At 41.1% G+C, this 14,351-nt stretch overlaps 1 protein-coding gene and 1 long non-coding RNA gene across 2 annotated transcripts; both read right to left on the bottom strand.

Moving 5' to 3' along the window:
• Positions 1-6,891: 6,891 nt before the first annotated feature.
• On the bottom strand, positions 6,892-11,131 carry LOC108975437. The gene is made up of 2 exons (XM_018943919.1): positions 9,919-11,131; positions 6,892-9,690 (listed from the first exon to the last, which is right to left on the bottom strand). The coding sequence occupies exons 1-2, from the start codon at positions 11,129-11,131 to the stop codon at positions 7,124-7,126; spliced, it is 3,780 nt and encodes a 1,259-aa protein (XP_018799464.1). The 3' UTR covers positions 6,892-7,123.
• Positions 11,132-11,141: 10 nt separating this feature from the next.
• LOC108975448 lies at positions 11,142-12,978 on the bottom strand. The gene is made up of 3 exons (XR_001993873.1): positions 12,885-12,978; positions 11,297-11,370; positions 11,142-11,225 (listed from the first exon to the last, which is right to left on the bottom strand). It is a non-coding gene; the product is annotated as an uncharacterized LOC108975448 (long non-coding RNA).
• Positions 12,979-14,351: the final 1,373 nt, after the last annotated feature.

The raw sequence follows: 14,351 nt of genomic DNA, 5'->3' as shown, positions 1-14,351 counted from the left end.
TTGGTACTCTGAAAAATAAGTTCCTAGACACCTCTAGGGTAGCCTCTCCAAGAATGAGTTTTTAATTGTAACGGGAAGATCCTCCTACTTACAGTTTTCTATTTTTTCTTATTATCAGATAGAAAAATTTATATCTGGTTTCCAGCTACTTGAAAAAATATTTTGYTCCTTAGATTTTGTAGAAAATTGAATGCTCTACAWAAAAGGTYTCSAACGATTTTTTTGTAAACCGAACCGTTTTAAAGACATTAACTGTTACAGTTTGATTATTTTTGGGAATTTTTTTTTTCTTATGAATTTTATATCTCAATGAAAAAAAATYATTATGAATAATTGTGGCGAATTTTGAGAAAGGATCTTGGCCTACATCCTTACAAGATCAAACTGACGCAAGAACTGAGGCTACTTGACCATCAGAATCGTCGTGCGTTCGTGAAGTTGTCTGAGCATCAACTTGAATGATCCKGATTTTCATCGAGAAGTCATCGTCAGCGATGAGGTTCATTTCTGGCTGAATGGCAGAATATGAACAATTCACACGTACTCCATGAGTCACCACTGCATCCCGAAAAAATTACGATTTGGTGCGGTTTATGGTGCGGAATCGCTACCGCTCAATGATAACCGAATAATTTTGGCCTAAATTGGATGTTATGGACTTGGTTTCAACAGGACGGCGACACAAGCCACACAGCGAAAGTCAAAATCGATTTATTGAAAACCAAGTTTGGTGAATGTGTTGTCTAACGAAATGGCCCAGTCAATTGRCCACCTCGGTGTTGACATTTATAACCTAGAACCATAGTGTAAATGCWTTCAAAATTACTCAATTCATTACTTTTGAGATTAGAAATCGTCTCTTCGAACATATACAGTCTCTGTTAATAATTTTTCTTGATTAATTCTACAATTAGTGTAATTTCTAAGGTAAGACAAGAAATTCTTTAATTTAAGGCTTGAGTTTAAGAAACTACCCAAATCTGTGAAGTRATCTCACACTCCCCTATGATGAACACTATTCGCTCTCCACCTTCTTGATGGCTATAAGCAAAACATCTGTTTTGAGCTCAGTCAGTTCCATGCTCACAGAAAATAACCACTAGAGTAAACCATTTCATCTAGTTGTTTAGCCACTAAGCGATACACTTAGTGATTGCTTTCATGTATGGTTACTATATTCTTAGCACATCGCCAGGATCCATAAGAGAGGAACTTAGACCTCGATTCGAGATAGAGCGGTCCTTGCTCTGATATGTTGGTCTACGCAGTTCTACTTGCACTGCGACGAGAAAAAAGGTTTGAGATGTGATTAGACGCTGGTATACATATTACCTATGCGAATGCCTACCCTTCGGCCCAATGAGCCGTTATATATTTCATGATTCCCAAATTTCCAACTTAACTAAGTTGATAGAGAAGGCTTGTTTTGATTACCACCCATGACCGCAATGAACTAAATGAACTGAATGATGGTACGACCGCCTGCGGCCTTACGCCTCTCTTTTCAACCAACCAACCAAATCAATTTAGGTTTCGAAACCCCGGAGTTTGAAGTTTTTATTTCATACTTGGTTATATAAACGAACAATTTTTGACAAACGAGAGTCCACACAAATAATGACTTCTTTACACTAATCCACTGTATATTCGCAAGTATATTTCGCAAGTATTTAAATCAGCACTTCCTTTGAAGACGATGTGTGGTGCAAAGGTTCTCAGCTGTTGATTAAAAAAAGGTGCTTTACTTCAGTTTGGTATATGTGATTTATATAGACTTTCCGCACACTTCCTTTGTTATGAATACATTGACTGCCCTTTTTGGCTGAGCTAAGCGTATTTTTCGACTATAATAGAGCSACCGCCCCATTCACTTCCTTTCTTTCTGAATGCGTTCTGTTTAGCAACGMAGTTCAGTGTGTGCGGTTTATCAAACGCATTGGCAGCATAATTTTTCTCACTTCGGCTTCGGTACAGCTGTCAGCAGCAAATGCAGTTTACRGTTGTAAATTTATGAGGTTCTTTATTCCATTGTAAAGAATGGAATGCAATTTTTTGTAAACGGTTTTTTTATTTTAGTTCCCTCCTACTTTTTTTCTAATTTTACCATCTTTGGAACAGCTTCAATTATTTCCACCTATTAGACTTTCAAGTCACATAATTATATAATCTCATTCACTTAGTCCTATGTTCCAAACCCCTAATCTCARCKTAGAGATCTGCTTTGTATTCACTTRTTTATCCAATCGAATATATATTGAGGTGAAGGTTCCTGTTTCTTCAAYTATGTGGCACCCTTTGTTGTTAGCTATCTTGCTTATCCATCCAATGAATTTGACAATATTCAGCTATAATTTCTTTAAATAATTCATTCCGAAATTGGCTGTATTTATATATATTAATGTCTGGCACTCGAAAAGTGTACTGAAATAATTTTCCTCTAATTTTCTGTTTCAAAGGCGGGATTCTACGCGCGTTGACCATCTACTTACTATATAATGATATCACAGCTTATCAGCCTCTTGACAACGAAAATAGTTCATACCAGATTGTATGTAAGACTACTGGAAGAGAGACTTTTATTTATGCACGATATTATAATATTACAATGCTTAAAAAGATTTGGAGCAGATATTAAATTATCGGTACCCTGAGCTCTTTCAAAATTTCTGTGCTGCAAAATCCATTTACCGTTGAAAAAAAGAACTCAAGTTGGCATGCAAAAATGCATATGGCAGAAACGCAGCTTAGTATACCGTTAATAGCGCAATTAATTGACTACAATTAGGCACGTATTCGTGCATCAAAAGTACAAACGTAAAAGTGATTTCGACAATTTTAATGAGCTAATTAGTGCGCATTGACATGACTAGCACATATGAAGGGGGAATAGTTGAAAATTTGAAGTAGTGCATAGGAAAAATAATGCTCCACAGCTACTAAGAGAACGCCTTAGGGTAGGCAAAGGATGATATTCATATGCTGTAATTGCTATGGGTACATATATGTTTCCAGTTCAACTTATGGAGGGGAAGAATGTGAGAGAATCAGCAATTATTATGAAATTGAAAGCCAAAATCTCAGTTGTCGAAATAACCTGTCAGCGCAAGGAAAAGTAATGAGTTTCATACACGCAGCACTTAAAAATATTCAGCACAAAAAAGCGGCATAAACTTTTGAAAGCTCCCATAAAGTGGAGGGAAATAAAAATAAATAAATACTTGTGCGCCTAAAAAGCAGCCAAAATGTTTAAGATTTATATGACAGCTAATAAATTGTCGACACTTACACATGTTCCACCTCTAGCCAAGTAAGAGAGCATAGAGAGTTTTGTAGAATTGCTAAAAAGGTTCGCAAAGAAAAGAAAAATGACAGAAGCCCTTTAAAATCTACGTGTTACACAATAGGTGGAGGCGAAGCGCTGTTTTTGAGCAGCTGCGACATGTTTGCCACTATTTCTTTGTGGGTRTATATATTTAGGCGCATATACTTGAACTTCTGACAGTACAATTGTTAGGCGTTGAATGATAATAAAATATCAAATATTTGCTGGTAGAGCAGAAGTGTGAAAGAAACTCGTTGACAGTCGAAAAAATATTAAAAAAAAAAAAAAAAGTTAACCAGTTGAACCGATACTAAAATGTCCTACACAAATTGCAAATATTTCTTAAATGTGACCTCAAGTATTTACTGAGATATTTAGTGATTAGAGGAGCAGAGAATATGAGCAMTAGTGCTCATATCTTTCACGTCAGTGGTGAAGGTTTCTTCATTCTTGCCAAACCTCCCGAACTTCGTTTCGGATGATATCTTCTGCACATCATTCAGACCTCATCTAATTATTTCACTAACGGTTGAAGTAAAAAGTTTGGCATTAAAGCACYTCTACGATCATTCTCAAAATGACGTTTTTCGGAACAGTCATTTTTTATTTCCTTTTTGAAAAAAGTTTCAGCGCCTTTATTCTTCTTACAGCTCACCAAGAAGACTCGAATTCTTATTCGCTTCTGARGCAAACATTTCCGGCAAACACTTTGCTTGGCAAACAAACAACTTCCTTCCCACTATCAGCGTRACAACGGCGTTGAAGCAAGAAAACGTTTGTCACGCATGCCAATGACATCTGATTTGCAAGCAATGTTTGGTTTTTCCCGACTGCCTGTCCTAATGTTAATACAGACGCCCCCACATATGTTCACTGCTCTTCAACACCTCCACCCAGTGAGCGAAACCGTTAGTCCGCGCGCGTGAAAYGCCAAATTTCAGCCCCACTTTGCTGCTTCCGTCGACATACCTCCATAGCTAATGCGCTTGTATTAGTCACAACTACATAGACAGCGTTTGTTTATGACCATATGCTGACAACGAAGTCAGCTGCGCCAGGATAAGGCAAGGACATGCAGGAAGCCGGTAAAGTTGAAAAAAGTATTGAARGAAAGTAACGAAAAAGGTTGAATGCTTAGCTCTGAATTGTGTGCATCTGTTGGTGGGCGGCAGATGTTTGATTTTAGATGACACCGTTGGGATGAATTTTCGAAATGAAAAAGAAATCAGTATGTGTAACTCGAAGGAATGGTAATGATTTAGAGCTTCGACGACTATTGGTTTTTCGTTTTTTTTTTTTTTTCAATACGTTGGGATTTCAATATTATTCATAGTCATAAATCACCAAAATATGAAGGAATGGGAAGCTTTTTCTCTTACTTACTGGGCTGAGGCATTTGAATTTTTTAGGTATTCCGTAAGTATAAGTAAGTGCTCCTAACAAAGTACCTCTTGAAGGTGTGAGAAAAAACCGGACCTACAACTAAAACGTTCAAATTAAATGGTCATGGATAAAAAATATTTAATTTCCTTGCTGTTTTCGTATTTCAAAACCGACTCCAAGGCGGTTTAAATCAATGGAAGTACGAAAATATTCGAGACGGATCCAACTTAAACGGAGCTCTTCTATTATCAAAACGACATACAAATATTTGGCATTCGACATGGTTTACGATTTGAGAGCCTTAATATTTTATACTAATTATTTTCGTCTTTTGAAAAAGACACAATGGTTTTAGCGTAAACCTCTGCAGTCAAAAATAGTAAAGCTCACCAGATCCAAACTCTAAAGGGTTCACCGCTTAATATGCCAATATTAAACAGAGTAAGATTTGGCGACTCTTGCAAAAGAACAGCTGGTGCGATGAAAAGTACTGAGTCGCAGCAAAGAGAAAACAAACTGCCCATCTCACAACCCGCGTGGGATGGGATAGAAATCGAGAGCTGAAAAGGGAAGCGAGACGTATGTATTTGCAGACAAAAAAAGAGAGAGGCCGAAATGTGTGAATATAAAGAGCTTGACGAGCTGGCCGACAGAGGTAATGCTTGAAAATTCTAGGAAAATATGCGCCGACKAACAGAAGGTTTCAAGACCAGATTATACTCTTGTAGAACCACCAGAGGGGATCTAGTGATTTCCTACTCGATGACGATGGAGCAGACGTTCCATTGTCCGACCATGAAGAAATTTGAATAGCAATTACCCGCCTGAAAAATAACAAAGCGGTGGCGGCGGATGGTTTGCGGGCCGAGCATCTTTTTTGTAAAATCTGATGGGACGAAAGCATGCCCAACGATTGGAATTTAAGTGTGCTCTGCCCAATCCATCAAAARGGAGAACTATCAAACTGCGCCAATTAGATATTCCAAGTGAAGCCAGGTCCCTCTCCACTTGGTCCTTCCAACGGAGTGGAGGTCCTCCTCTTCCTCTGCTTCCCCCGGCGGGTACTGCGTGGAGTGTTTTCGTCCATCCGGACAACATGACCTAGCCAGCGTAGCCGCTGTCTTTTAATTCGCTGAACTATTTCAATGTCGTCGTATATCTCGTACAGCTCATCGTTCCATCGAATGCGATATTCGCCGTGGCCAACGCGCAAAGGACCATAAATCTTTCGCAGAATTTTTCTCTCGAAAAAAAAAAAAAWAATRATCAMMTTCAACAAATTGATCTGACCWTATCAGTGTGACTTTACGCATGGAAAATCAACAACTGACCATGCRCAAAATCCTGGAAAGAACACCTAAAAAGAGAAYCGACACGCACGCAGCWCGAAAAAAMCCGCAAAACTAATACGGCTGGGTAAACTRACGTTGGGTTAAAGGCAAAACCATTAACCATTCGATACCAAACTATATCTCAGACAAGGCGAGGAGGAAATAATTCCTTCTGCAAGAGTGTATAACTGCTGGTGTACGCCAATGACATCGATATCATTGCCTAAGTCACTCATTATTTCCGTACTGCTATATAGTGCAGAGTCATGTATGMTGACAACATCTGATGAGTTCGCCTTAGGAGTGTTGAAGAGAAAGGTTTTGCAGAATATTTATGGTCCTTTGGGAATTTTCATTGACATAGTGGAGCGAATTAAGAGACAGCGGCTACGCTGGTTAGTTCATRTCGTCCGTATGGATAAAARCACTCTAGCTCTGAAAGCATTCGAGCATTATAAGCAGGCGGAAGCAGGAAGAAGAAGACCTCTACTCTGCTGGGGAYAACAGGTGGGGAAGGAGCTGACTGCTCTTGGTATCTCGAATTGACGCCAAATTGCTAAAAAGAGAAACGACTAGCGCACCWAGTTCTTCCAAGTTTCCTAAAACTCAAGTGAAAAGGTTTGTAATTAAAACCCGAAGTTGTATGCGTTCTTAGATGTTTCTTCTCGATGGATCTATTCAAGTCTGGACTTGAATTCCAGATCCTTTTTAAAAGTGAATCATATAAAATGTGGATGTTTCGAAAGATTTTATTAAAGTAATAAACTTCTTAGTTTCTCTATAAATACTTATAAAGAATTAGTTTATTAATACAATTTTGGGTATTAACCCAGTTATACATCGGATCATGTCAACTTTCACGTACATCTTCAACTAGTTTATCATTTTTGATACAGGAGTGTTTCCAACGATACTTGAAGAAACTCTTATTTACTTGATATTTTGGCACAGAATTTAAATAAAGTAGATAAGTTAAACGAGCTAAGTAATTAAATAAAACTTAAAAATTTAATGTTAATTGACAGCTTATATAAATAAATTGGTATAAAACCTCGTYAAAGCAGCTTTCTCGCACACTAACTTTCACTTACTGCTCCGTCTTCTTTTCTTCGGCATTTAAAGGTATACCTTGATCATTTATCTCCACAGAGGGCACCAGTGGCGGCTTGAAACCATACTCCATTTGTAAATTTCTGCCAAATTGTGGACTGCGCTTCAAGGTGTGTCCATTGCGCCAGCGTTGAAACTCATCGTAGGCCTCGTTGTGTGATGCAAAGGGACCGTTATAAGTGTCCGCCAACTGTTCGGCGTCAGACGAATCCGCCACGGGAAGATCATGCGGCAGGGTGTTATAAATATATCGTGAACCCTTCGACCATTCGGGTCCAGTTGGTGGTGGCGGTGGTGGCTTCAAATCGAAGCGTATATCGCCGATCTTGAAGGAGTGTTGCTTGTTTGGTGAACTGTTTGGTGTGACAGATTTCGGTTGTTTTGTGGTCTTCAAGGAATTTGCTGCGCTTGTTGTTGGTTTTTTAGGCCGTGCCTGWGTATGTGTATAAATAGTGTTCGAGGTTGATGATTCAGACGATGGTGTACCACGCTGCGCCAGTGCTTGTGGCAGTAGTTTCTTCAGCATGCGTGTATAGTAGTTTTGCAAAACTTTCGACGGTATTTGCAGATTCGTGGGACCACGGACGCCGTAATCGCCGATTACAGTCTGATCRGACCAACCGCCGAGCGCATTCGGATGTGGATGGTAGGAAGGGCCGTAAATCTCGGCGTTTTCATTATATTCAGGAAGTGGCTGATGTGCATACGGTACCGGTACAGCGACAGGCACGCGTATAGGTATGGGTACTGGACGATCTACTAGTTTCTCAACTACTTTTTCAACTTCTACTGGTATTTCTTTCTCTACAATCTTTTCGACAACTTTCTCGACTGGATATGGTATACGTTTTTCAACGATCTTTTCAACTGGATATGGACGATCGACATAGCGTTCCACATGTACAGGTACTGGAACTGGTTCGGGCACCGGATATGGAACGGGTATATGCGTTTCGACTATCTCTTGTACGGGATATGGACGATCAATGTATTGCTGTACATGCACAGGGTACGGTATATGTACAGGACGCTCAACGATTTTCTCAACCTGTTGCGTGACCACTTGCTCGACAACCTCCTTTTCCACAGCTGGGTGGTGTTCTTCGGTATGTGGTTGTGGCGGCGCTTGCGGGTGTATTTCTTGGGTATTTGGTTCGCTAGTAGCGTGTTGCGTTTGCTGTTGCGCCGGATGTGGATCTGGCTGCGGCTCGGCGGGTTGAGCATAATTTTGCTGTACATATTGCACGTATTCTTGTGGGTGTTGTTCCCTTTCATAGCCGGCATGGTTATGCTCGTTGGATTGCTGATGGTTTGACAGTGGTAAAACATGTTGTTGATGCGCGTAAGACGAAGCTTCCTCTTGCTGTTCGGGCTCATCGATGTGCTGAACATTTATTGGATTGGCCGAGAGCGTTGCATACTCCTTGGGTACAAAAATGTAGTCATTTGGATGGATACCCTCCTCAATCAGCGCTAGTTGTTGGGCATATTGTATAGGATAGTGAGTGTGCGGAACCTCAGCTCGATTTGCAGGTGCTTCTGTGGCACTGGGCTTCACAGGCTGCTGTGTTGCTTGTTGCGATTGTGGCGGGATAATAGCTGCGATTTTGGACGACGACTGTATAATGCCGGGTTGCTTCTGCTGCTGATATTGTTGTGACGTATACTGTGGCAGCGGATAAATTGTTTCGTGTTCCTCAACCAACTTGCCATCTTTCTCAGTGATCAGTTTGTTGTGGATATTCACTGATTTTTGTACTTCGACAAATGTATAGCCGCCATGTGGACGTCGTACAATTGCCGGTGGTGTAGGTGACACATGTGGGGGATGCTGCGAAGTCGCAGCTCCATTAACCGCTGCCGAGACGTACTCATGTCGTGATTTCTGAGTGTAGGTGGGTGGCGAGGTTTGGGCTTTAACGAACTGTGATGGCGGAGTGGGCGCGTGCAGCGTAACAAAGACTACACTGTGAGGCGTGGGTGTGGCTGGAGCCTTGTGTGACAAGGGAGTGACTAAAGGATACTGATAGGACTGTTGATTGAAAGAGGCGGGAGCCGCTACTGAATCAGCAGAAATTTGAGTTTCCAGCTTAGAAGCTGGACTTGGCGCCGAGGGCTGTGTGGCATATTGTTGTTGTTGAGATTGAGTCTGTGTGTAAGGCTGCTGTGGCGTTGACGTGTGTTGTTGAATATTTTGCCWTTGAGCTGCGTGTTGTGCTTGTTGTATACTTAGCTGTTCTTGCATTTGCTGTTGCTGTTGTACTTTTAGTTTCTCTTCTTCCTGCTGTTGCTGCAGTCGTCGTGTCAACTCTACAGCTTGTTGTTGCTCCTGTTGCCCATAAGCGTTCTGTTGTTGCTGTTGCTGTTGCTTCCCTTTCTTATATTCATGTGGAGGCGGATGTTGCTGATAAATCGCATAATGCTGATGAATCGGTTGTTGACGTTGTTGGTGTTGTTTTAGTTCTTTGTGGAACTGTTGCAATTGCTGTTGTTGTTGTTCATATTGGGGTGTTGGTTGAACAAATTTTTGTTGTCGCTTATCAGCTGTTAGTTGTTGTTGTTGGTGCTGTACTTGCTGTTGTTGTTGTTGCTGTTGTTGCTGTATTTGTTGTTGTTGCTGCTTCTCTTGCCACTGCAATTGCTGCTGTTGGCTTATTAAGTGTGCATGTTGCTGATGTTGTTGCTCTTGTTGTTGTTGCTGAAGCAAAATTTGCTGTTGTTGTTGCAGTAACTGCTGCTGCTGTTGTAAAAGCTGCTGCTCCTTTAAGTAACGTATCTGCGCGGCATCCTTGTCATATTGCAGTAGTGGCAGGCGTGGTAGCTCTGTGGCGGATTGCTTTTGAAGTTGTGCCGCGTTTTCAACTTTTGCTGCAACCACACCAGATCCCACACTCGGATTACTGGCTTGATTTCCGTCGTGTATAAAGATAATCGGCTGTAGCGCATTCGACTCGTAATGGAAGGAAGCCTTCTGCGTTGAGGGGGCCGCACCCGGGGACAACACCGGATTGAAATTCCGCAAAAACTGACGTGACGGCGCCTCTTGTGTTGGACTCAGTTGATGAAAAGTTTGTTCTGCATGCTCCTGGAAGTTGTCCAGTTGTTGGCTGGGCGCCTCATGCTTTGAAACTTCCACAAATAATTCAGTCTTGTCATCGCCGGCTGGTGGCTCCGGTTCGGGCACAAAAATCGGTTGTTGGCTTATTGAGTCTGACAAATTTGGCGATTCGCCGTGTATAAGTCTAACGTTTGCTTCAGTGTCGGGTCGTAAGCGCTGCCTGTGCACGCCCACTTTGTAACCATATGGCTTGTCATCAAGCGGCAAACGCTGATAGACACGTTGACCCACATTCTGAGACTCAGCAATGAGATTGTCTTCAGCACTTATGCCCTCCATATCAGCGCTATTATCGTCGCTCAGTATAATGATTGGCGTTTGCTTCTTTGACTGCTGCTCTACTGTACCGTTAGCATTCTCWTGACTGGGATTCATTAACAAACTTGGTAAGACGGGCGCATCTGCTGCCGCCCGATTGATCCGCAACAAATCGTCTTTGGTTATTAGATTACTGCCATCGCTGAACTCGTCACTGCCGGCGTTGGCGCCGCGCGGCAACAGYTGCAGCTTCTCCACCACAATCTCCGTATGTCCAGGACGCAGTTCGCGTCGATATTCCTTTGAGACACTTGTTTCGTAGCTGTAGAAAGCTTTTGTGTGTGATTGTTCTGGTTTTTCCGTTGATGGCTTTTCGGTTGTTGTTGTACTACTAGGCGCTGTGGTTAGCTTGGCCTCAGTTGTTGTCTCCGGTGTTGCAACAGATGCTGACTTTGACATTTCTTCTGTGTCTTGTGTTGCAATATTCGCTTGTGTCGGTTGTTCTGAGGCATAACTGAAGCGGAAAATATCCGTAAAACCATTCGGAAAGAGGTTAGAGAGCACTTCATTCACGGTCTCCACGCGTGTGGCTCGCGTTGGTGCCGCCATTGCATGTATGCTACCATCCTCTTCGTTGATGTCGAAATGTATGTACTCGCTTGACTTTGACTTTTGACGCAGAGTCCAATGAGTGTTTGGTTCGCTGTGGTAAGAATGAAGAGAACTTTAGGAAGATATCTATAATATATGATAGAGTTTTGATAGATTTCTTACGAGCTTTTCGTGTCATTTTCGCYATAAATCTCAACGACTGGTGCTGGTATCAATTCAATTGCTTTTCGGAGATCCTGCGAAAGAGAAAAATAGTTGATGAGGTTAGTAAAATTATACCTTATATGCTTGTGAGAATTTTCATGATTAATAATTTTCTCATGATAAAAAAAGCAGTGCTTTAGGAGCTATTTCCGTTCACATTGCAACTAACTACCAAACCTGCCATCGATAGACTTCTTCGCTAAAGACTTCGCAGCAAAATCGGCGGGACGAGCTCTGGCTGCAGAAGAATTTACACGTAGAACCTTCAGGCGTAGCTCGGTGGGTAATGGGGCTGTGCAAACAGAGTGTTTCCATACGAATGGCTCGAAAATGGACGATGAAGTTGGTGCGTGGATGTACTGTCCAGTGTTAGGGAAAAAGGTTGCGAAAGACACGAAGCCTCCCTCTAATGCAACTGCAGATAGTTTCAGAGTCAGCATCTAAGTAGCAGCCGAACAACAATCAAGGCGGCAAACTCGTATCGCAAATCGGCCAGATGTGTCTTGGGWAGMAGGACGGTAGTRCAAAGAGTTTTTAGAAACAAGCAACTTCAGTTCTACTGGGAGCTAGGCCACAAAGACATCAAAGGCAATGAAATAGTATACGAGATTCCCAAGAATGGTGTACGACTAATATCCGAAAACGTGATCATCATTGGGAAACCCATCCAAAAGTCATGTGTAGATCGGAAGTACACAAAGTTRATGTTGGCACTCGATAGAAGAGGCTTTAGAAACATGATGAGAATACTAACTGGTCACTGTATGGTGGCAACATACCACCGACGGAATACGCTGAGAGCATCGCGAGTCCCCACGGTGTGATACACTGGAGATAATGGGGCCACAGAGCTTACCAAAACTCGTGTCAAGCGCAGGGATTCTAAAGGATGACTACTCCTCTTGGATTGAACAACTRAMATGCATCTGGTWTCGCAAAGGGYCAAACTSRTATATACGTRGTTTAATGGCMTACCAAATTAACCTAACCTTACTTAACTGGATGTTGATAGTGTCTGTAATGCTTATAGTTTCCAAGATCATCTTGTAGATTAATGTAATGATCCATTAATTTATATTACGAAGTCGAACCAGAATAATGTTAGTGACTTTCAAATATCATTATTATAATTAATTAATTAGTGGAAGGATAAGGAAATATGCAGGTTGGAACTCGACTCGACTTAAGAATACGTTATTTTTGAAGGAACAACAAGACCTTGTAGCTCAACATTTTTCCAACTATTTAAATGCCAATGGATCAAACTTGTGATATACCAAAGTATCCCCTCAGAAACTTACTTAGGCATTCTTTCAAGCTCTATACTATTCGTGAGCACTGTAAGGTATACGACAATAATATTCTTGATTTTGAATTGAAAAATATAAACTTTCATTTCTTTGATGCTACAAACCATAAACGAGGGTTCACTAGAATTACCACTAAGTAACACTTTGAACACAAGAACATATGGTCGCAAAACCTCCAGCACAAAAGTCCCTTCGCAAATTGTACCTCTCCACTTYAACAATCATGCCATGCTTACCTTTTTCTCGCTGTCATGTTGCAATGTGTTACTGTCATTTCTGACAACATTCTCCACCTTGACATTTGACTGTCTTAAGCCGCGAGCCGGTGGGGCACGCACATTCGCATTTGTAGCTGCAGTTGAAGATGTTTGTAACTTCGTGGGTGGAGACAAAAGCAATTGTGCCGGCGAAAGCGTCTGGGAATGAGGTGGCGCAGCGCTCTCCTGCTGACGCCTGGCGGATCTGTGGCCGCTCGTTGGTGTGAGGAAATTGCTTGTTGTGGTGCTTGTCACATTTAAAGGTGGTTGTAGCGGCAGTAGGGATGTTGTTGTTTCACCGCTGCGCACACCCTCCGACACGGCTCCGATTTTGTTGCCAAATTTCGACGCATTTAGCGGAGTAGTGCCCACATCTTTTTGGCTTCTGCTTCTGCTCATACTTTTACTTCCATTGACTTGTGTTGTTACTTCCGCTGTTGTTGTTACTCTGTTCCCTGATGTTGTACTGTTGGCAGCATCATTCACTCTTGCGGTTGGTACTGTCTTTGTTGTAGCATTCGTTGTTGTTTCCGCTGCTATTGTTGCGGTTAATAAAAATACACAGATGACAGCTGRTAACGACAGTTTTGTTAACATCTCAACGCTGTTGAATGGAATGTAGAGAAAGGTGAGAGTTAATAAGAATTGACAGCTTTTTGAAGCTTTTAAGTGAGATGAGCTGTAGGGGTAAGAGGTTGTAGCTGTTTATTTTAGATGTAAGGGGTAAGTAGTAGCATGGTAGAAAATAGTTTTTAGATTTCTATTGTACTAGTTAACTTATATTTGAACCATTAAATGGTTGCATTTATGGAATTTCTTTATAGAGAGTCTCAGCATGTGTAGTAAATCGGGTCCATTTATAGGAAGCCAAAAAGACGATAAAATCACCTATGCGACAAATGTTCTCGGAAGGATCTTTCTGAAAAACTTTACCTTTAGAGACTATTGACTATTAACGATATTTTGATATTCCATTGATAATTTGTCAGAATCAGCAAGATCACGCAACTATATCATATACCTTCCACACAACCGATTATTCAGATGCTTAAATTTCACCTTAAGGAACGCTGTTTCGAAACGGTTTTAGATTTATAGACAGAAGATAAAATTGTTCACAATAATCCGTAGAACATTTCCCGCATATGTTACTTTACAGTAAAATATTCGACCCGCTCTAATGCATAGGATATATATCTGCATGCAGCTTTTTGTTAATACAATCCTTAAATTGTCCTTGGTTCAGTTAAAATATTTCTTCATTTTATGATGGATATAATCCGAATGGCTGTTAAATAGTTCGTAAATCGATATATCTCCGTTTGAATAAATAAACGTTTGAAGCCTAAGCTGCTTCCTAAAAATATTGCAACTTAGGTCTATGATCTTTTTAAGACTGGTGTTGGTTTTATAAAATTGAAAAGGGTGCGTTATATAAAAGTAGAT

The sequence above is a fragment of the Bactrocera latifrons genome, unplaced genomic scaffold (genome assembly GCF_001853355.1).
Source record: "Bactrocera latifrons isolate USDA-ARS-PBARC rearing strain unplaced genomic scaffold, ASM185335v1 scaffold_65, whole genome shotgun sequence".
Lineage (NCBI taxonomy): Eukaryota > Metazoa > Arthropoda > Insecta > Diptera > Tephritidae > Bactrocera > Bactrocera latifrons.
Note: the sequence above shows the minus strand (reverse complement) of the source record. Positions and strands in the feature narration are given on the sequence as shown.